This window comes from Panthera pardus, unplaced genomic scaffold (assembly GCF_024362965.1).
Source record: "Panthera pardus isolate Hobbes unplaced genomic scaffold, ASM2436296v1 HiC_scaffold_10, whole genome shotgun sequence".
NCBI classification, from domain to species: domain Eukaryota; kingdom Metazoa; phylum Chordata; class Mammalia; order Carnivora; family Felidae; genus Panthera; species Panthera pardus.
Window position 1 is genome coordinate 71,464,889 of NW_026526655.1, and position 23,462 is coordinate 71,488,350.

At 39.9% G+C, this 23,462-nt stretch overlaps 1 protein-coding gene across 8 annotated transcripts in view; it reads left to right on the plus strand.

Annotated features, from left to right (window-relative positions):
* The window catches only part of RBMS1 (RNA binding motif single stranded interacting protein 1), a 218,441-nt gene that overhangs the window by 110,682 nt on the left and 84,297 nt on the right, over positions 1 to 23,462 (plus strand). For 6 of the 8 annotated variants that reach the window (XM_019457523.2, XM_019457530.2, XM_019457545.2 and 3 more), the window contains exon 2: positions 15,332 to 15,507. In XM_019457523.2, coding sequence (XP_019313068.1) covers positions 15,332 to 15,507 — 176 coding nt within the window. The remainder of the gene's footprint in view (positions 1 to 15,331; positions 15,508 to 23,462) is intronic. The other 2 variants (XM_019457525.2, XM_019457534.2) reach the window with 1 other exon arrangement.

Genomic DNA, 23,462 nt, shown 5'->3' on the forward strand with positions numbered 1-23,462 from the left:
ATATCCTATATTGAGAAGATCTAAAGGAAAGCAAGTTGCCTGAGTATTTTCCAGCAATATTCCTTCACAGCAATGTTGTACTGTTGGTTTTGGAGTAAAGAAGGACGTGTCACTGAGTTTCGCTGTTTGGCAACCACTTTCTTGAGCCAAACCTTTTGGTTTTGTTTTACTGATGGGTGTTAGAAAGATTTTTAGTAACTGTGGCAGTAACCATGACCAAAAGCCTTAATTAGAGCAATTGTGTATCAACCAGGCCACCGAAACAGTGAAACTTAATGGCATACGTCCCTTATTACCATTTTCCCTTCTGCTTAGCTCCTAAACATGTAGTCAGACAGACCTTATCTCACTACCAGACTGCTACCTCCTCAGTGACCTTGGGAAAGTCCTTTACCTTCTGTTTTCTTAACTGTATAATGGTGATAATCATGCCTACCCTGTTTTGGTTAAATGAAACAATATATACAAAGCACTTAGCTTGGTACCAGAAACGTGATAAATGGTCAACAATGTTAATGATTAGTACTATGAATAACACACATTTCTCTAGGGGAAAAAATGTTTTCAGTTAAGTTGTCTTGGCTTAAAATGGTTTTCCCCCCTTTGGTTTTTGCTTATCTAGCTATGTTTAAAGATTACCTAGATTACTTTGAGAGTAAGAAAAAGATAAAATATTATAGCTCCAACTAAAATGAGTAAGCAAATGGCTACAACCTACCCCCTTCAGTTAAGGGGAAAACATTGGTCTTGGCTTTCTATCTATTTCTGGAAAGCCCGCTAGCAGGGATTTGCACATCAGTTGTCACTGCAAGGTAAGAATTGGGTTTTGCAGTAAGGAAGAATGGAGATGTAGCTAGTGTGTAATTCAGGCAGGATTCCCACATGTATTTCCAGGGACCTCAGAGTGAGGTGACCTGTCCAAGGTTTGATGGATAAATTCTGACCCCGATATTTATAATTTACAGAATTGCCTTTTAAAAAACATATCCAGCCAGACTAAACTCTCCTTTAGATTTGTATCTTCTCAGTTTCCGTGGTGATGGAAGTTCTTCTGAAAGTAGGGTGACGTTTTACTTTGAGCAGTTCTTCTGTACTAGAACCAACTGCTGGGTTGCAAGAGAGGAGCACAGGGTAGCTGCTGTAGTCCTCCACTGCCCTGAGGTGTGGGCCTGCTGCATCAGCTTCCTGGCCACGGTGCAGGCAAGGAAGGCTGCCTGTTCGTTCCTGATTTTTCTTCCATGTGAGAAGGTACATTGCCTGATGCTGATCCTTAAAATAAAATCCACCGTTCTTCTTAGTTCATTCTTTTGCTCTATGCTCTGATTTTTAAATTGGGAAGAGAGTACCATTCTGAGATTAGATCTGGATCCAAAATGTAAAGAAAACATCCAAAGAACGTGAATTTTAGGGCTTGTGACGTCTCTGTGGAGCAAGAGAAAATTAAAAATTGTGTTCCCCTCTGGCATTTATTTCTTTTTTAGGAAAGTGATTTGATAATGTAGGAGTGCTCTGAAGTTTTGATTCCACTGCTGAGTGTTCACTGAATTCAGTGATCTGGTGTAGCTGCAGGCCACACCTGGGCCTTTGTTCCTCTCTGCTCTGTCTGGGCAGGGGGCCACAGCGGTGTTTGGGCTCTGGCCTGTTTTTCCCTTTCCTGTGCTGGAAATGCTCGCTGGCTGCTTTGGATTAGGTGGGGAGGTGAGGAGAGCTGGTCTCCTGTCACTGGTCATTGAGTGTGAGTCTCTTAAGTCAGTTTCCATTTAGACACGATTTTCTTCGTAAATGTTTCTTTGTGGTTGGTGGGAATGGATGGTGTTGTTTTCTTGTTTTGTGCATTTGGAAGGCCAGAGACTTGTGAGACCCAATATGGATACCTGTCACTAATTAGGTTAATCTGGAATTGTGACTGGAGTGAAAGATTGCATGTTTGATTATGTGCCTCAAAGGTAAAAGATATTTTATATGCTATTATAATGAAACCAAATATAATGAGAAGAAAAAGGGATTGTAGAACCCAAGTGTAACGTCTACGTGCTATGCTGCTGTGGGGCATGTGATCCCCACATCTGACCCCGCCACACACGTGGAAGTTCTGGGTCTCCATGCCAGAGAGCTGTAACTTGATTGCCCAAGTTCCTTGGAAAAGAAACTTCCTCTGGAAATGTAATAACTAGCAATATGTACATTTAGCTCATTTTGGTAGCAGTGATGGAGCTGGTGCATTGTGATTAACTTTAGCAACAGAAAAAAAGGTGTTCAGGAAGATTAATAGCCTCACTCTTTTTCATCTTGAGTAATAACTCCCTACTCTAAACAAAGAGTGTTGTGAAACAATTTAAGACTGAAAGAAAAACAAAATTGCATCTGGTTTTTGTAAATACTGAAACCGTTTCCCAGATTCTACTTACCGCAGAATGCACTTCTTCTTCAGTTTATCTCCTTGAGGAAAGATGAAGAGAGGGGTGAACCTTGCCAGGAGTTGGTTAGATTCCAACGTGTCTTGGTACTTCAAGGTTGATAGCATCACTCCTGAAATGATTAGACAGTAGTGCATGGGCTGGCTCCGTAAAAAAAAGGGCCGGTCTCAAGCTCTAAGTAGCTGTGGGTACTCAGTCTGAATATGCAGTATCGATAAAGAGAGATAGGACATGTCTGAAAGCTTGTACCTGCAAAAATGGGGAAATGCTTAGTCAGATCAAGACAGTAAGTAACAGCTTTCCAGAGTATACCAATGAGCTGCTGGGAGCAAGGTTTGCATACCTTTTTGGACTGTTGAGGAAAATCAGCTCACCTTAGAGAATTAATATGAACATAATCATGGCAAACTTCAGGATGGAAGCCAATGTCGGAATACACAAAAGTTGTACAGATCTCTCTTTTTTCTTTATAAGGAAACTGAGAGGCTGAAGTTACTTGTTTTAAGCATATGAATTCTGTGAATATATAAGGAAATCAGACAGTGAGGGGACAATTCTGATGATTCTTCAAAGGTTTCTAATCTAAGCCTATTAAATTGCCAGTTGACCCTAAATACACTTCTCTGACAGAAAGGCAACAAGCTGCTGTAATTAATCTGTTTGATTTTTGTATCTTCTTGTAGATAGATGGTCAGATAATGGTGATGCATGCTATTCACAAAGTTTTAATATGTACAGATAGAAATGGTGCCATTCATAACAATTTTTTAGGAGTTTTGGATTATAAATGTAATAGATGCTGTGAATTTCCTTTCCTTCTCTTTTCTTTTTTTTTTAAGCGGGAATCTAAATGTCGTAACACAGACATGGGCATCCAAGTAAGTCATCTAGAAGTTGACAGATGAAATATGAGGGATAAAAGAGGCCATACAAAATATATACTTGTTCTGTGATGCCTTAATAAGACTACCATATCAATTTCCCTTTTTAAAACTCATTAAGAAAACTTGACATGTGCCATCATTTTTTGTACAATCCTTGGAACAAAGAAGGGCTGGTGCCTTTTGACAGTAGTGGTGGGAATGGAGACCTAGTTCTGCCTTGAATTAGCTGTATGACCTTAGATATATGCTTTGACTTCTTTGGGTTGAGGGGTTAGATTAGATCATTGTTCCTCAATGTTATTAAAGCCCAGCTCCCTTTGATAAAAATTAAAATACTGTAAACCCCCACAACCATTTCTCAAGATTCTGTTATGCTTCCAATTGAGAATTACTAGATTGCATTATCTCTGATGTCTTCTCTCAACTGTAACATTTTGTGATCCTGAGCAGATACTGAATTGGAAATCAAAAGTTTTTATCTCTTTTAGTGAAGAGATGTAGCTTGTTCCTTCTTAAAGCCAGAAGGAGACCTTTCTAAAATCCATCCTCACACACCAAGAGCACGGTCTTGAGTCCTGCCTTGTGCACGGACATTGCCTAGAAGCCTGGTAGAAATGCACAATCCTGACCTCACCCGAAATGACTGAGCAGTGGTTCGAAAATACATCAAGGTTTCAGAAATGCAACACAGCCTTGGTTTTTAACCTGCTAGGGGCTATATTAGTGGGGTCTCAAATTAATTTAGTAGGTCACTACCAGCATTTGTTTTTTAGGGAAATAGACGAGAAAAGAGAACATGAAGGTGCATTGACAATGGTAAAGGAAGATAACTTTCACAAAATTTTTCTTTCATTTTTATATGGTTTCGCCTCAGGCAAAAATTTCATTTTTGAGGTGGAATTCAGACAAAAAAAGTTTCTTTTTTTTTTAAAGCCACTGTGCTTTGTATTAGAGACTAGGTATCTCAGAGACAGCAAGACAGTATATCTCAGATACATCAGAGACAATGTATCTTAGAGACAACCGGCTCCTTCCTTCTGTTTACCCCCACACAGTCACATATATACACAGACATTTACATAGAGATACACAGAGAAACATAATAAAGAGCTGTTCTACACTAATTACCTACTGTGTATCAGATGTAAGCTGCAGGATTTTATCATGAGAAAGAAATGAATAGTCATTAATTTTTTGAGTTAATACAACTCAAAAAAAGTTGTATTAAATTTTCCTGTGATGATGTTTTACTTTGGCGATATATAGATGACAACAGTGTGAGATTTCATTTTTAAAATTGTTATGAGATTTCAAATACTACTTGTGTAGTTTCCTGAAAGTACAGATAATGCTTTTTTTCTCTAGGGCTGAGTTTATGAAACCCATGATGCTGCATGCTCATTCACGTGGCAATTCACATCTTAAAAAAAAAAAAAAGTGAATAAATTCATTGGGATTTCCTTGGGTAAGCTGACTTGTATAATTTTTCTAACGTTAATGTTCAGTTAACAACTTTACAATACTTTCAATAAGTATTGTTTAATGTGAAAAAGGAATATTTTAAAATGTCTCCCACCCTGAGAACTTTGCAATCTCAGCAGTACGTCTCTACTTACAAGAAATACAAACTGTACTGTACATAGATTTTTAAAAACAGCTGGAAGGAAGTTGTCGATGCTGGAATCCTAACTCCATTGGGGTGAGGCAGGAAATCAGAACATTGCAGAGGTGTTCTGAACTGTCATGATAAAGGCAATGCTGCACTTCCCTTAGGAAGTTTTCTGTTTTTCAAGTTATTTTGAGTAAAAAGGAAAAGAAGAGTTTGTTCTTGTCTTTTTCACAAGGCTCTGTGTTGAGGAAGAAAACTGGTACAGATCTGAAAATTCCTCATTTGGGGCTCAGAAGGAGGGAAAAAAACCCACTCTCCATACCTGCATTCAGAATCTAGAAGGGTAATTAATTCCACACCTGAAGTTGGGCAGGATTTTAGGTTTACCGAGTTCTAATAGCTGGTTTCTTGGGGTGTAATTTGTTTATTGTTTTGAATTTTCTTTTAAGATGGTCTTGGAGCTATTGCATGACCCTTTTCTGTAGAAGAGATTAAACAGAATTGAAATGCAACTTTTTGTACCAATGACATGTTGAGACAAAAAGATGCCAGCCCATTAACCAGCATAAAGTCTTGACAGAGGTGTTATTAAAGCGATTTCAGCTGTAATATTTTCACCTTAAGAACACCCTGGTTTGGGGAACTCTGAATATTATGGCATTAAAAAAAAACAAAAACAACTGTTCCTTTAAGCTTTGGTTTAATTTTAGTATAGCTTTACATATTTATAATATTTTCTCAGAATCATGTGTGACTAAACAGGGAATCAGTGCTTGGCCTGAGCAGGGTAGGAAAAATGGCAGCCAGGTGGGTGCTTGCTGTGTCTTCCAGCTGCATGATGCAGAGTACAAGTCTTCCTTCCGGGGTCTGCCCGTTTAGCTTCCTGCTCCATTTCTCTGGCTGTTGGGCAGATGGAGCAGAGTATCCAAGGGCCTGGCTGGGTTCTGTTTTGATATGTCTTAGCTGGAGAAACATTACCCAGCCTTCAAATTCTCAGGCTGGAAGGGAAGATGGGAATCCTGTAGTCTCACCTGTCATTTCCCAGATGAGGAACAGAGTTGCTCCCAGATGATGTTCTAGTTACTGGCCAAGGCATGATTCGAATCCAGATATTCAGACTATTTCATCCACTCATTTTTTTTTTTTCCCTTTACTATATACCTTTTCATAGAGAGGATGGGCAAGAACTTCCTCATTTTACTTTCCCCGTGAGTTACCCTCTTCATTGACCATCTTTAAATTTTCTTTTCTACCTGGGACACTCTGAATAGTAATCTGTGATATCGTGTCCATATTCTCTCTCAATTACTAGATTATTCTCCTGCCTTTCTAGTACCATCTTCCTGTCCCTTCCCCTCCCCAAACATCAGCTTGTCCTAGCATGCCCTCTCAGCCAACCAAGGTTGGTCTTTTCACTTTCACGAACAGTGATCTTCCCTGTCTTTGTTTTTGTTGGTTCTTCTCCTCTCCCCACATACCCCCTTCTTTCTAGACTGCCATTTGCCACCAGTATTCAGCTCACTCAACCATATCTACCCCTCTTGAAGCCCTCCTCAACCTTTCTGTCCTAGACACTTTCATCCTCAATCTTCCATTTGTTGAACTCTTGCTTTTGTCTTTTAGAAATTGTTCCATACCAGACCATTACATGTGAGGCAGGTTATACAGCTGGGAGCCCGCTGTTTAAAGTGTTTCCTTCCTAGACACAAGAAAAGCTGCTCAACATCACTAATCATCAGAAAATACAAATCGGAACCACAAAATAGTGTCTTGCATCAGTGAGAATGGCTGGTTTCAAAAAGACAAGAAATAACCAGCGTTGGTGAGGATGTAGGGAAAAGGGAATCCTCATGCAGTATTAGTGGAAATGTAAATTGGTGCAGCCACTATGGAAAGCCATTTGGAAGTTTCTCAAAATACTAAAAATAGAAGTACCATTTGATCCGGTAATTTTTCTTCTGGATATTTACCTGAGGAAAACAAAAATGCTAACTTGCAAAGGTATATCGTGCACGCCTGTGTTTATTGTAGCATTATTTACAATAGCCAAGGTATGGAACCAAGCTGAGTGGCCATCAGTAGATGAATGGAAGAAAATGTGATACGCATGTGCACACACACACACAAGAATATATTATTCAGCCTTAAAAAAGAATGAAAATTTGGCATTTGTGACAATATAGATGAACTTAGAGGGTATTATGCTGAGGGAAATAAGTCAGAAAGACAAACACCATGATTTCACTTGTATATGAAATCTAAAAAACAAAACGTATGAACAGACAGACCGAAAAACAGAAGAAAACTCATAAATGTGAAGAACAAAATGTTAGTTACCAGATCAGAGGCAGGTGGGGGATGGGTGAAACAGGTGAAGGCGATTTAAGAGGTACATACTTCCCATTATAAAGTAAATACATCGTGATGACAGATACACCATAGGGAATATAACCAGCAATCTTTTAATAACATTGTGTGGTGACATATGGTAACCACACTTATCCTGGTGAGCATTGTATAGTGTCAAATCACTATGTTGCATACCTGAAACTAATATAGTGTTGAATGTCAACTATACCTCAATAATAAAAATTAAAAAAAAAAAACATATTATAAAAAAAGTTTTCCCTTCCTGATGAATGTATTTTCTGGTAGGGAAGTTTTGAGCTGATTGCCTAAGCTCCTCACTTACTTTCTTGTCCCTACAGTTTTCTGGTGAATAAGTTACATCCAATGCCTCCAGTCTGTCTAAAAGACTGTTTTTTTTAAGAGCAGTTTTAGGTTTCCACAAAATTGCAAGGGAAGTACCCAGATTCCCTGTATACTCCTGCCCCCACAAATGTATAGCCTCCTCCATTATCAGCATCATTCACCAGAATGGTACTGTTTTTTTCCCCAAGGGTGAATCTGCATAAACACATCAGAGTCACTCAAAGCGTTCAGAGTTTACCTTAGGGTTCACTGCTGGTGTTGTACATTCCATGGGTTTGAACAAATGTATAATTATATGTTTCTACCATTTACTATCATGTAAAAGAGTTTCATTAACTAAAAAAATCCTCTGTGCCTGTATATCCCTCTGTCCTACCAACCCCAGGCAACCACAGATCTTTTTTCTTGTCTCCATTGTTTTGCCTTTTCCAGAATGTTACATAGGGGGAACCATATAAAATGTGGCCTTTCAAATTGGCTTCTTTCCCTTAGTAATATGCATTTAAGGTTCCTGCATGTCTTTCATGGATTGATAACTCATGTCTTTTTAGCACTGAATAATGTTCCATTGCCTGGACGTACCACAGGTACATCCTTCCACTTACTGAAGGGGATCTTTATTGCTTCCACGTTTTGACAATTGTGAATAAAGCTGCTATATTTGTCTGGTGCAGGTTTTCATGTGGGCATAAGTTTTCAACTCCTTTAGGTAAATACCAGGAAGCACAATTGCCAGATGGTATAATGAGAGTGTGTTCAGTCTTGTAAGAAACTGTCAAACTGTCTGCAGAGTGGCTATACCATTTTGCATTCTTGCCAGCCTGTGCAAGAATTCCTGTCTCTCCATGTGCTCCCCAGCATCTGGTGTTGTCAGTGTTCCAGATTTTTGCCATTCTAATAGCTATACGCTGGTATCTTTATATTGTTTTAATTTGCAGTTCCCTGTTAACATAAGATGTGGAGCATCTTTTCATATGCATATTTTCCATTCGTATGTCTTCCTTGGTAAGGTTTCTGTTAAGACCTTCACCCCATGTACTAGGTTGTTTGTTTTCTTATTGTTGAATTTTAAGAGCTCTTTATATATTTTGGATAACAGTCCTTTATCAGATCTGTCTTGTGCAAATATTTTCTCTCATTCTGTGGCTTGTCTTCTCATTCTTTGATTTTTCTTTGCAGCACGGATGTTTTTAATTTTAATGAAATCTACCCTATCAGTTAACTTATTTCATGGAGTCTGTCTTCATATAATACCTAAAAAGTTATCACTATACCTGAGGTCATCTAGGGTTTCTCCTGTTATTTTCTAGGAGCTTTACAGATTTGCATTTTAAATTTTGGAAGGGTGTAAGGTCTGTATCTAGATTCATGTTTTTGTTTTTGTTTTTTTTAATGTTTGTTTACTTTGAGGGAGAGAGAGCGAGGGAGGTGCAGACAGGCTCCCAAGAAGGCTGCACTCTGTCAGTGCAGAGATGGATGCAGGGCTCCGTCTCATGAACCATGAGATCATGAGCTGAGCCAAAATCAAGAGTTAGCCTTAGCGAACTGAGCCACCCAGGCATCCCTAATTTGCATGCAGACATCCCATTGCTCCAGCACCATTTGTTGAAGAGACTATCTTTTGCTCCATCATACTGCCTTTGCTCTTTTGTCAAAGATTTGTTGACTGTATTTACGGGGGTTTCATGCTGGTTTTTAGCTTTCTCCCCCTTTATAAACACTGTTACAAACCCTGGAAGGAACAAATAGCACAAGAACTCTGGTGTGTTCCTTGGCCCAGAGTTCTCAGTAGGCAACTTGGGCATCTGTGGTGTTCTTGGCAGAACCTTGGAGAGAACCAAACACTGAGCTGATTTGCATGCTGGAGCACAAACCAGATCTTTAAGAGATATTTGGATAAGGAAGCTAGTTTTTGTTTTGTTTTGTTTTGTTTTGTTTTGTTTTTAATGAGATCTTGAAAGAAAATTTGACCTCAGAATTCACACACCATATCTAGGGTATGTTTTCTACCGTGGATTTTCAACACCTGCCTGTTCGTTCTTCTTAACCTCCTTCACAAACACCACCTCCACCCCTAAAAGCCTTTCTATGCTGTTGTTGTTGTTGTTGTTTTTATTTATAAGTACTTTTCTCTTGGTTTATTTTCACTTCTGCAACATGGTCTCTGTCCATTCATTCAGTCATGTTGTATACAACAGATATTTATCTTATTCAATGCAAGTTTTAAATTTGTTTCTTTTACCCGAAGCCTAAGGAAATGATGCTTTATTCATGGACTTAGGTAAGGAGATTTCTATGCAAAGAACGGGGCTTTACATGCAAGGATCAGTTTGATTAGTGTCTTGGAGAATACTAATTGTGAAGTATATTGGAGATTTTTATTTTTAGATTTTCTTTTAATAGCTAACACAAAAACATGGCCCTCTCCTTTTTAAGCATAATCCAAGAAAGAACTAGTGAATAAATCTGTTGCTCAGATTCATAGTCTTAGAGGCTACAAAGCTTGTTTTCAAAGAAGGGACACTGGCTCTAGGAAAACCAGTTTCATTAACTAATTAGCCATGTGATTTCAAGCCCTGATATCCTGGCATCAAATGGGACTAATTGATATTTGCCCTTTGGCTGTCTCTCCCACATTATGGAGAAGTAAGAGCCTGCGTGTGTGGAGGGGCCCTATCGCTGTTCATTAATATAGGTGATCTTTCACATCCTGGCCTACCCGGAAGAGCATCTGCTTCCTGGCCAGTTTCTCATCTCTCACTAATTCACCTCCCACTTCTCAGCTGTGTGTACTTTCCCAGCTCCCTGTGCCAGGAACTTTATCTCTGACAGCCACTATTCCTGGCCCTCTTTGAGCCAGTCAGATGTCTAAAAGGAAACGGAGAAAATACCCTAACTGGTGAAACTGGCCCATTTGGATGCTCCTCCTCCCCCTTCGATAGTTCCCTTAAATTGTTAAGTTTCTTTTATACCTTGAAAGCTTATGGAGCAGAGGAGCAGAACCAGTGTGTGGAGTTAGTGTGGTATGTAGTGTCTTTACATGGTACTCAGTTCACGTCAGGTTTGATAACGTGCTGTTTCCTGGTGGAAAATGAGACTGTTCCATAACTTCTGTCGGCTCTCAGGAGCAACTGTAATGGTTATGCTGCTTCTGGATTGTAGTTGATGTGTTGTTTGGGGTGGTGATGGTGGTGGTGTTGTGTGCATTCGTGAGCCTGTGTGCGCAGGGGGTGGCAGGATGGAGATGGGGCTTATGGATTTTGGATCATAGCCTCTGTAAGCTATAAGGATGATAGCCTTAAAGAAGCCTTGAAGGCAATTAAGAGGTAGATTCTAGGTTTCCCTTCAGAATGTACTGGAGTCCCCAGGGAAGTTAGAAAATAAGGGGGAAGGGAAGATGACTGCAATTATGAGGTTGGTGGGAGCACAATTCTTGTAGCCTATTAGTATTAGGGAGGAAACGAGGCAATAGAATTATAATGTCAGATTTTCATTTTTATTCATTATCTTTGCTGAGCAGAAATCTACAACAATGCATGATTATTAAATATTTTAGGTCACACATGGTGAGTTTTGCCTTTTTTTTTGTAAACACCCTTTAGACTTTTTTATATACAGAAGAGTGTACTTAGTGTGGCGTTGGAGTGGGGGTGATGTGATGGGAAGGGAAATAGATTCATTTGCTGTGTGTGTAGTTGCCATGTGCCTGTTGTTGATCATCCTGTGTGAGGGTGGGAGACCAATGGGCCTTCCTGGTGGGATGGCGGCCTCAGAGCCATCCACTCAGGAAGTCCTCCCTGATTGCTGACAAGCACTCTTCCCGCTGGTGCCCATGCTCGCTCCTGCAGGGAGTGCAGTGAGGGTCTGCATGCACAGCCATTCCGCTTGTTCACCAACTTTGTTTCTCTCTCAATTTTGGCATGCAAATTAAGCCCAGGTAATGTTGCTGTGAAAACTAAATTAGTTTGTTTTCCCTGCTCTTGGATAGAGAACTTGATGGGTAGCTTGTTGACCTGATGTGAAGCAGTGAAATTAGGCCAGAGGAGGCTGAGCTAGACGGCAAGGCTCTTGTGGGATGGGTCAGCGCTTACCTGTGGTCAGCCAGCCACCCACCCAGTTCCTTAATTAGGTCCAATTTGTATAAATTAGCGACATCCAAGGGGACAGGGGATGGGGACAGAGTCCTTGTCAAATTCCAGGGAGTGGGGGTTTTGAGAGGCAAAATATAAAAAGACAACCAGTAATGAAAACGGAGTTTGGTAAAATACCATCTGTTGGTAAGCATTTTTTTTAATATATTTTTTTAAGTTTACTCTGTGTGATTGAGCACATAGCTACAGTGTCACTGTTTTCAATTGATCAGAGCTCTGAAGTTGTGCTTAAAGACTTGTCAGTGTTTACATTTCAATTGCGTTTTAATCTGGGAGTCGGAATGTAAGTCTTCCCTGGTTAAGTCTAGCTGTTCTAAAATGCTGACTCTGGTATTCAGCTGTAATGTGCTGTAGCTTTCAAAAATTTTTTTGCAGAATTCTTTTGTTAATGAAAATATAAAGTAGAATTTTAAAAACTAACCTTTTAGAAGCTGACTTTGTTAAACACACGCACACACAAGCTACCTGTGTACTCATTAAATTAACTTAAGGGCACCTTTGTCTTTCTCAAAAAAAAGAAATATATATATATATGGCCACCAGTGGTATTAGAAACTTGAATTTAATATTTTACATTGCAGGAAGAATGGGCACAGAAAAATGAAATAATACAAATAGCACATTTAGGATACAGACGGTTCTGGTGTACCATGTAGAGTACTGTTTGAGGGCTCTGGCTTTGTTTGTTGTCCATTAGACCTGGGTTCACATTCTAGCCCTGACCTCCAACCCCTGTTGAGACTCAAGTTTCCTATTCTGCAAATAAACCCAGCTTTTTTATGTTTGAATTTTCTTCTTTATACATGTGTCCAGTTGTCATTAGGATTTAAGTTGTTAATTTCTATGCGTTTTATAAACCTAATCTTTGATCTAAAATTTTCTACACCAGAAAATAGAACATTGGCAACCTAGAACAATTGAATGCTTCCCTCTTCCGGGTATCTTGGTCTGTCTTCAGCTAGTTCTGAGAAATAATTGATATCAGGATAACGTTTGAATTTGAACTTGTTCTGTATAAGATTCACCAGAGGGCATTCCCCCTCAGGGCGCATTCAGAAACCCCCTTCTCCCACCTGGGATCAGAATGTTAGAGACTTTCTTCCACCACTGGACAGACTAGAGGGGAAGCAGGGAGGGACAGGCTGTATAGGCTCCACACCGACTTCCCAGAGTGAGAAAATATTACTGTAATAAATAGGGAGGCCCGTCAAAGACATATTAAATCAGCTATGTAAATTCCAAGATGTAAATTATGGTTTTGCTTCTGCCAAAAATAAATACGTAAATAAAAACCTACTCCTTTCATGTCCAAATAATCTCTCACTAAATCATACCCCCAAATGTGTCTTTTACTTCTGCAGGTCCACACCTGGCACTCCACTTTCCCCCCTAGAGAAGAGGTTAGAGCCGATGCAGACTTGGCATGCAGTCCTTAAACCATCTGATGGTTCATTTGCTTCATGTTGGTGTGATGCCCCAGAGGGGTGGGGGTGGAGCGGATCCACGGCTTCTTGCAGACTTGTCCAAGGCTGATCCCAGGTGACCATGTTTCATCCCCCACCAGCTGCACTGAACATACTGGGTCCTACTGTGAGTGACCGTGTGTTTTGTGGCAAGGACAGGTTCTCCGACATTGATCAAAGACGATTGAAGAAAAAATTCAGCCTTGCCTAGCTAAAAGTTCTTTGTACAAATCAAAGGCTCGGGACAGGGAGGCAAATGTGTGTCTCACTTCCCCGCACCTCTGTACTTGACTGAAGTGAGAAATAGGGGGTGCCTGGCTAATTGCAAGTAGCAGCTCGCACAAGTTGTATCGAGTGATTTTGGAGAAGGAACACAGGCCTTTGTGTGGCACGCCTGGGAGATGTGAGGTGCCACCTGAGGCAGAGCAAGGGACAGGCTTACTCTTTGTTTTACTTCTAGAAAGCAGAGTCTTTATCCCCTAGAGAAAAACCAGAGATGAGAGAAAAGGATGGGAGTTCAACTGCTTCTTACGGGCATAACTCAAATACATTTGATAGGATATGATCCCGGGTATGTTTTTTCTTGGGTTAAGCAGCTTGGATATTCCCAGTTCAAGTTCAGCCTTCATTTGTACACTGACTATTGTTAACCCTTCTTGCTATTGTCCTTCTAAAAGAGAATCGCTTGAGATCAAGCGGTGTTTGGACTTCATAAAAATCTTGGCAAGCCCCTGGGCAGTGAGAAGAAAAAAAAAAATACATAGTATGGGAATGAAGAAACGGTTACATGTGTAGATTAATGAAGACCCCGGTGTATGGGATACTGTGGAGTCAGGACAGTCATGGCAGAAACTGGGTGCAGAGCCAGATACCTGTAGTGAACAGGTGAGATTGCCGACAAGGTAGCAAGGTGACATTTATCGCAAGGAGTCTTCTGCTTTCGAACTTTCCAAAGTGGGATTTAATCGTGTCTTAGAGGTGTGCCTAAAATTTTTGTTTGTGGTTGTAAAAATCAAGCTGTAAGATTTGAAAATATTTTTAATATCTAGGGACTAATTTTATATTTTCAAACTGTTACTCAGTATAAGTAAAGCCCTTAGGTTAGTCTATTTATCATTTAGATGTGAGGTGACAAAATTCCTGTCCGGGTCTGAAACTGCTGAGCATTTGCTTTGAGGACACTTCGGGGTGTGCTCACTGCCGTCTCAGACTGAACCATTTAACTTCCTCAAAAGTCATGTGTGTGGCACAGGGGCAGAGAAGTGTGGTGTCTTTCGATTGGTTGACAGAGAATTATCTGGTGCAAGTGGTTTCAGACAGTCTTCCTAGGTGCCTACTGACTGTGAAACCACACTGAGCCCTAGGTTCAGGCTTTACCCAAGTTCTGTTCCTTGCTGCACGACTTGGGAAGGTTTCCAGCTACCACACCGTTCTCACAGGGGTTAAATTTCACAGGCTTAGCCAGAGCGAAAGGCAGCATGCCTGTGAATCTTACAGAGCAAAAGGCAGCATGCCTGTGAATCTTAATCCAAATGTCTCAGTGGAGCTGTGTGCCAGACTTAGAACGAGGTGCAGGCTTCCTTATTTCAGCATTGTGATTGAACTCAAACTTTCTTACACTCGAAGAGTCATCTTTTTCCCCCAAGAGTCTTAATAAAATTATCGGCAACTTTCAATCAAATGTTATTCAGAATTTGAAAACCTTTTCAAAAGTCTAGTGATTTCTGAATTACTAGAAAATTACGGTACAGTAAAATGATTATTATCATACAACTTCATGCAAGTTAATTTAGAGTCTCAGTAGATGTGTTCCTTAAAATGTGTGAATACGTTAATCTTACATAAATTTAGTCCTATTCAAGGGACACATGGAGAACATTCTACTGAATAAAATTCTACAATTCATTGCATGTTGAAGGAGAGGGCTTTTTCTGTAGAATGGAGAGACCTTTTTTAAGGTGTAAATTAAAATATATATATTAAAGTCGCTTAAGATGATCTGTATGTGTATTCTGTTGCAGAGCTCTTATAGCCTCTGAATGGTGCTAAATACCTTGCAGCTAGTGTTCTGACACTCCTCATCTTTGTTTCTCAGCAGTCTCTGGTCCCAGCCCACCCCATGGCCCCTCCCAGCCCCAGCACCACCAGCAGTAATAACAACAGCAGCAGTAGCAGCAACTCAGGATGGGACCAGCTAAGCAAAACGAACCTCTATATCCGGGGACTGCCTCCCAACACCACGGACCAGGACCTGGTGAAGCTGTGCCAGCCGTAAGTACCGGTTACTCTTGGTTGTTTTTAGCTGATAGATATTTCTTTTATCCTTTATCGTATTCTAAAGTGACATCGGTTGTGTTAAAGGAGAGGTTTAGTACAAGTGTAAATCCTCATTATCGGCAAAATGACAGTTTCCAAGTTCTAAGTCTTTGGACACAGCATTAACATCAGCAAAATGCCTGTGTAACAAAATAAACTGGAACACCTTCGCAGTAGAATTGGACTTCATTGGCATATGAGAAGTAAAATGAGAATTTTTTTCAAAACGTATGGCTGGATCCTTTTTAGGACTGCTCATTTTTTGAGGAAGCATCTGTGGAGGCCGGTCTATCCCATAACAAGAGAAACTTCAGCTGTTACTGTTTGTCGGAAAGGTAGTTACCATCTAACTGTATTTTAAGCGTGTGTAAGAGTTAATTTTGGCCAGGAAATAATAGTGTGTTCTCACTAGCACCTGCAGCTTTGTGGTCTGGGTTGTTCACCCTTATCTCTTTGGGAATTCTTGCTTCCAGAATTCCGATTTCTCTTCTCGCTGCCACCCTTTCTGAGTCTTGTGAAGAAATGTGTTCGTGTGCATGAAGTTCTGAAGTAAATATGCATTATATGCTAATGTGGTCGATGAACAGAATATAAATATGTTGCTTTGCTGCAAATTACGTTAACTCACTAAGTAAGAAAGCGCTAATTTAAATCAAGGAGCCAGAAGCAGTATACAGAGTGCAGGGATCATTGTGTAAAGACTAATCACTTTGAGCTATAAAAGCCTACACAAACAACATCTTTTATTTACCCAAAGACAGTAATGTCCCCTTACAAAAAAGGAGTTTTACATAACTGCGGAAGAAAATGTCCACTTGAGAATGGTTTCTGTTCCCTGAAAAACATTCCCATTTCTAAACATCTGATTAATGGCATCTCATTTCTGTTGTCTTGGGTAAAATACAGATATATTACTTATCATTTTAAGAAAAAAAAAAATGTTTCAGAACTTGAGCAGTATTTCCAAACTGGAACTAAAAGTAACATCTGGCCTTCCATAAGGAGGTGGTGGTGGTTTTGCTTTGTTTTGTTTTTAGAGAGGAGGGTGGGGTGGTGGGTGGTAGTTCTTCAGGGTCTGGAGGGTTTCTCTAAGGCCACCACTCCCAGCACCCTCCCTGTGCCTTTCCTGGGTCACCCTTTTGATCAGCCTTCTTGGACTTTGACTGAAGCCCTTTGCTTTAGGGGCAGTGAAATAATGAAATAATGTCCTGTGCTAGGGACTCCTCCGAAGGCCAGTCCAGCCCGTGGGGTTTGTCATTCCTGGCCAGAGTCAGAGGGAACTTGGCCAGGCGTGCCCTGCCCCATTGCAGCTGTTCGAGACCACAAATAGGCCTTTTGCTATCTTGTCTGCTGCTCGTCTTTACTGGCATCTTCTTATGCTTTTGCAGCATAATTACAGGTAAATAGAGCGCCATAAAGTCTAAGGAGCTAAAAATATAACTGGAGGAAACAAAAGAATGAAGCTAGCCCTCCAGTTCTTGAGGTATAAGAGGAGAGAGGACTTCAAAAGACAAATAGTTCCTCAGCTAGTTCTGAATCATGTAAGGTGAGTTTTAATATCAAGGGGACAGAGGTTAAATAACCATAAAATAATAGAGGAATGCCATGTTTTATGCATAGTAAGTATGTACTTGAAAAATTAGGCCAGTAATTTTTTTTAATTGAGTCAAATCATATTCCAAGTGCAGTAGAAGATCATTTTCTCACTTTTCCTAGACAATTCACTCCTTTTTTTTGTTCTTGGTCTCTTTAATGTGTGTGAATTATCTTAATGTGGTTCACTCTCTTCGCTATTATCAATAACAGCAATAAACATTTGCCACTGTCACTCCTTCCTGTTATCGGCAAAACCCCTGGTTTGATACTTAACTCTGATGATAGTGCTCCTGATATGTTTTATACAGAGGCAAGACATACATACACCAGTATCTGCTGAGAGCTTCATTCCATTTACCACAGAGCCTCTGAAAAGTACCAGTTTGACTTGCTGACGATTTTGTGTCTTAGAATATAGAGAGAGAGAAAAAAGGGCATTCCTGTTCTGGATTTAATTGTTTCCAATAAAGAATACTAGTTGGTGACATGGAAGTGACTCATCCTATGGGAAAAGTGACTCATCCACAGCCTAAAAAACCCAGTGGACATAATTAGAGATTTTTTAGAAAGTAGGTATCAAAACTTCTCAGAAAAGATGGGTGTAAATTCATAAGTCTAAAAATGAAAAAATGTTTTAGAATTAAAAATTTAGCACTATATTTATAAATTGACCCTAAGGGATGAACTGCAGGAGGGGCAACAATTGAAACAAGTAACTTGGGGGGCTTATTTTAGAGTATTATCCAACAGAAAGACGGGAAAAGATATCTAAGAATGTTTGTAGTAGTGACCTAGTTCCATACAAACAATGCACAAGTCTAAGACAAGAATGATATAAGGGCTGTGAGAACAGGAGAGAAAAGCAAAAAATATTTTTAAAAAGCTATGTTTGGAGTCGAATATATACATCCTATGTTAGAAGAAACGAGAGTAAGAAAGCAGCCTCACCCCAGTCAGAGAGAGACTCCTGACCCTGGAAAGTATAGATCAACATGGTCACGGGACAGGGCTCAGACTGGAGGGAACTGGTTACGGATGGAGACCTGCATCAAGAACCAGGCGGAGATGTGCCTGGCCATAGTGGTAAGGTGATAGGGGTTGAAAGTAGATACATTTTCCAGGAGTATTAAATGAGAAAAGCAGACCAGGTAACTTCTAAGTTGTGGCAGGTGTGTAGGAAATCTTGTTGGAGCCTCGTGACTATTGCAGGCTGCTGCAACTTTGCTTCTGTTTCTGAAAGGTTATCTGCTCGGAAAGTACATCAGCACAGTTAACAAGCAAGCTTAGGAAATGGAATGATCTGAGTAACAGAAGGGATTAATCTATTACCCCGTGACCTTCAGACGGTCTTAATTCCCTCCCTTCTCTAACATCCAGCCAAACAAATACTTTGCCTGACTTTGTTACCATTTTATTTCTCTCATTCAGACTTCTCAGGTGATTTTTCGAGACAGATGGGCTGAGGGCTCTTGTCGCTTCCACTTTCTTGCTACCTTAACCCTTTGCATTTTGCCTTCACGTTCTTAAAGGAAACTACACCAGCATCTTCTATCTATCTTATTTTCCCTGGCTCTTTTCTACCCTTGTCCACTTCTACTCAACTTTTTGCTCTTTTGATTTTACTTTTTGGCTCATTCTTCTATAGCCTCATCTTCTTGTAAGGCCACTATTTTCTACACATTTTCCACTCTCATATTATCACCTCAGATTCAACACTATCTCCTTCCTCTCCAAGCTATCACATTTCTAAATTTACTCTTCTCAACTTGAAGCTTTGGAGCAGTGGTGACTATTTCCCATTACCCTTTCAGTCACCAAGTCCTGCAGATTCTATGACCTTTCTTCCTTCTCACTGCCAGAAGAATTAAATGTTTTCTTCCCTCCCCCCCACCCCCACATTGTGACAAGTGAGAATGATTTGCTCCTGCTGCTGCCTCACCTCAGGGGCCTCCCCGTTTCCCTTTTTTGATTCTTCAAGGCTAAGTCAAGCCCATCCTGCCTCCTTCATGCTTGGACCATACTAAACTTTTATGTGTCACTTCCTCACAGTCAGCCATCTTTATACTGTTCTGTTCTCCAAGAGCCTGTTCCACTGTTCAGCAGTGTATCTATGATAGATATGATGCTGACAGTGTATCTTTTTTTTTTTAAAGATTTTATTCATTTATTTTTGTAAGTAAACTCTCTACCCAACATGGGACTTGAACTTACGACCCTGAGATCAACAGTCACATGCTCTACCAACTGAGCCAGCCATGTAACCCCAGTGTGTCATCTTCATAGATTTCTCACCTGTGTTATAAAATCATGGAGGTCAGTATGGCAAGTGTTTGGTACCCTAGAGTTCCCAACCACAGTGGTAGGCAAGTACCTAATTCTCAGTTAGGAGCCAGTAAAATGGGTCAAATATGGCTTATATCACGAAGTTGTGATTAGGATTAAATCAAGTAATTTGAGGAATGGAGCTGGTCTGCTGCCTAGAACACAGTCGTCATTGAGCAAATATTAGTCTCCCTCATGCCCATGCCTTTATTCCTCACAACCCTAACTAGTAGAATAAACTTAAATTATATGTAATCCTACATTTAAAACTAAGGGTGGAAAAAAAACGACAAACAGCTTTTCTGATCCTGAATTCTGCAAAAGCCAGGGAAGTGGGTTATGTTAACATAGTTAACATAACTGCCCGCCTCCTTCTTGAGGCTCTTTTTTTTTTGGCACTTAAAAAAGACTGGTTTCGGTTTCATGATTTATTTCTTGTCTTAATAATGACTATAGCATGTAAAATTTTCCATTGTGTCCAAACTATCTTTTTTTAAGATTTAGAAACAGTATTTGTATGTAAGCTTTGGTATAGTTCTTCCTGGTTTGCAGCAGGAGTAGATGTGTGAGTCTCTGTTGGCTGTGGTTAGGTAGCTTAGAGGTTACTGTGGTATTGACATCTCATGAAAAGGTCTGGAAAACTCAGTGTATCCACAACTTATTTTGAAGGAGAAAGAGTCTATTGATACTAAAACAAAAGAGGAGGTATTGGGGTGCCTGGATGGCTCAGTCAGGTAAGCATCAGATTTCGGCTTAGGTCATGGTCCCATGGTTCGTGGGTTCAAACCCCACTTTGGGTTCTGTGCTGACAGCTCGGTGCCTGGAGTTTGCTTCAGATTCTGTGTCTCCTTCTCTCTCTGCCCCTCCCTTGCTCATGCTCTGTCTTTGTCTCAAAAATAAACAAACATTAAAAAAATGATAAAGCAGCCTTGCAAATAAAGGCAAATATACTATTAAAAAAAACAAAACAAACAAATGAACAAAAAACCAAAAGATATTTCCACTCCTCTTATGTATCCTTTCTTTCATTCCCAAACCAATCTTGGTCAGCCATTATTTTTGTCCTTTCTTTCAATAGATATCTAATGCATGTCAAAGTGCAATAAAACATGATTTCAGTGTAAATGTGAAATTAAGTCTAACTTACAATATTATAGCCTGTTACTAATTAAAAGGAAATGTTTTTTTTTAATGTCATCCATGTCCCTGGTTGTAATACCCAATACTTTTTATTTCCCGTCCCTTTGTTTTCTGTTTTCTGCAAGTTTGCCGTATTTTTTTTCAAATATAACTTTTACAAAGGCAAAACAGAGAAGCAAGATGGTCCACAAAGGTAGACATAAACAACCAACCCTAATGAAAACAGAACAAAGTTAATGTTGTAATGAGTGCGATGTTCTGTGAGAAGTCAGAGGAAGGCTTTGTTCACCTTACTGCCAGGGGATTGGGATTGCTTTCAGGTAGAAGGCGTCTCGACTTTAAAGGACAGGGAAAATTTCATGCAGCGTGGAATAATAGGTCCTCCAGGCCTCAGAAAGAGCCCAAGAGGTGGGACAGCACTTGGGTGTTTAAGAGAGCACTGGGGCGCCTGGGTGGCTCAGTCGGTTGAGCTTCCGACTTCGGCTCAGGTCATGATCTCACCGTCTGTGAGTTCGAGCCGCGCGTCAGGCTCTGTGCTGACAGCTCAGAGCCTGGAGCCTGCTTCGGATTCTGTCTCCCTCTCTCTCTAACCCTCCCCTGCTCATGCTCTGTCTCTCTCTCAAAAATAAAAAATAAAACATTAAAAAAATTTTTAAAAAAGAGCACAATGTGTAGCTGTCATTCAACAATTACTAGTTGGCAAGGCTTCTGGTGACCAGAGTGGAGAGTGTGGGTAAAGACGAAAATGGGGCTGGAAGTACAGGTTGGGGGCATATTGTTAGACCTTGAATAATAGGCTAAAAAATTTGGTGTTTATTCTTCAATTACAAAGTGCATGTAATAGAAGAGAAGCATAATCCAGTGAGTTGTTTTGTTTTTTCTCTCTCTCAGAATTATAATTCTACCAGAAGTAGGAAGGTTGGCTTGGAGGAGGAGACTCTTATAGGTGAGAGATGATGCAGCCCTGACTTAGGGCAGTGGTAGGAAATGAGAAGAGGAGAAGGTACTGGAACTGCATAGGAGATAGGAATATCGGGACTTGAGCATGATTAAAAATGACTGTAAGGTTTTAGCTCTGAATAAAGGGAAAACTTGAGTTGTATTAAGTGAGAGAAAAAGCACAGGAAAAAAAAACTAGGGCAACTATCAGGAAAATGGGCAACTTGAAACTTTTATATTATTTCCCTATACATCTTTATCTCTGTAACTCTAAATTTTTTTTTTTAGAAATCTATCTGCTAAAGGTGTTTTTCCTCTACAAATGGAGTAATCATCCCTTTAATCCAAAATGATTAGGTTACTTTTAGGGTAAAAACTAAAAGCGACTCATTCTGTGATGAATATTAATCAACTTTTACCCAATAATGTTACCTTTGGTCTGTACTCTGAAAGTAACAACGGGCCTGCTAGATCTAATACCCTGAAATCCCAGGTAAATATGAAATCTTCTGAAATTTACAGAAATGACATGAAATGAGAAGGACCCTAAATTCAAAACAATGATCCTGTGATGAAGTAGGAAAAATCATTCCATCCAAAAGAGAGCTGGTTCTCACTTCCACATTGAGGAGAGACTGTTGAGCCAGGTGATCCAAGGTCATTCAGGTATTCCCAAATGACTCAGTCCAAGAAGCCTGAACATACCGAGTTACTGCATTTTTTAAGAGAAGAAACGCTCACGCGGTGCACTCTCTCTCTCTCTCTCTCTCTCTCTCTCTGTCTCTCCCTCTCTCTTCCTCTCTATCCCTCTCTCTGCCTCTGTCTCCACATATGGATTCTATACTGGAATATTCCGATAGCTATACAGACATGAAAGACCCAGACCAAAGGTTTTATTGCCTACATTAAGCATCATTCTAAAGTCAGGCGTGTGAGTCTCCCAAACGCAAAGCTCTTGATGTAGGGCTAAATTAGAAGCTGATACAAGGAGATGATCTCTCTTTAATGTATAATTTACTCTTTAAGTGTTGTCTTCCAAGCAAGTTGAAGTAGTGTCTTAGTGATTGTGGTGGTGTTTTATGTAACTCACACACACTGAGAATGAAAGACCAACAGATCATTTCTTGTTTGGTATTGTCTATCTCAGACAATTGAGATTTGAACCTGTTGAACTATATTGTATTCGTTGAGCTGTATTGTATTCCAAAGCCATCTGAATTTTTAGTATTTTTTTTAATTGCATTTTACAAGAGTACTGAAAACTGTTATCTAGCAAATTTTTATTTCTCATTCCTTTGAAAGATGAGGAACGAAAAAGAAAAGTCAACAGAAACAAAGCAGTAGAAAAATACTTGTTCTCTCATTTGGTGCGTCTCTTTAAAAACAGACAAAAAAAAAACCTTTCTTTATTCACTGGCACACTTTTTTAAGTAAAATCTTCCCAAAAAGTGAAATTGAGTTATGACGAGTTTTCTGAAGTTAATCATAGAAAATGCATGCCACTTTTGTTTTTATTACTATTGTATAGCTTCTTGACCATATACAGATTTTATTTGTATTATGAATAACAGAATTTCTTTTAAGTTTTAAATGTTTTTGTGCTATAAAACAGCTAATTTTTATCCTCTCAAGAGTTCTTTCTTGGTCTAGAAGATTCTTTTTTTTTAACTTTTTTTTTTTTTAACGTTTATTTATTTTTGAGACAGAGAGAGACAGAGCCTGAACGGGGGAGGGTCAGAGAGAGGGAGACACAGAATCTGAAACAGGCTCCAGGCTCTGAGCTGTCAGCACAGAGCCTGACGCGGGGCTCGAACTCACGGACCGCGAGATCATGACCTGAGCCAAAGTCGGCCGCTTAACCGACTGAGCCACCCAGGCGCCCCTAAAATATTCTTAAAACATAAAATACCAAT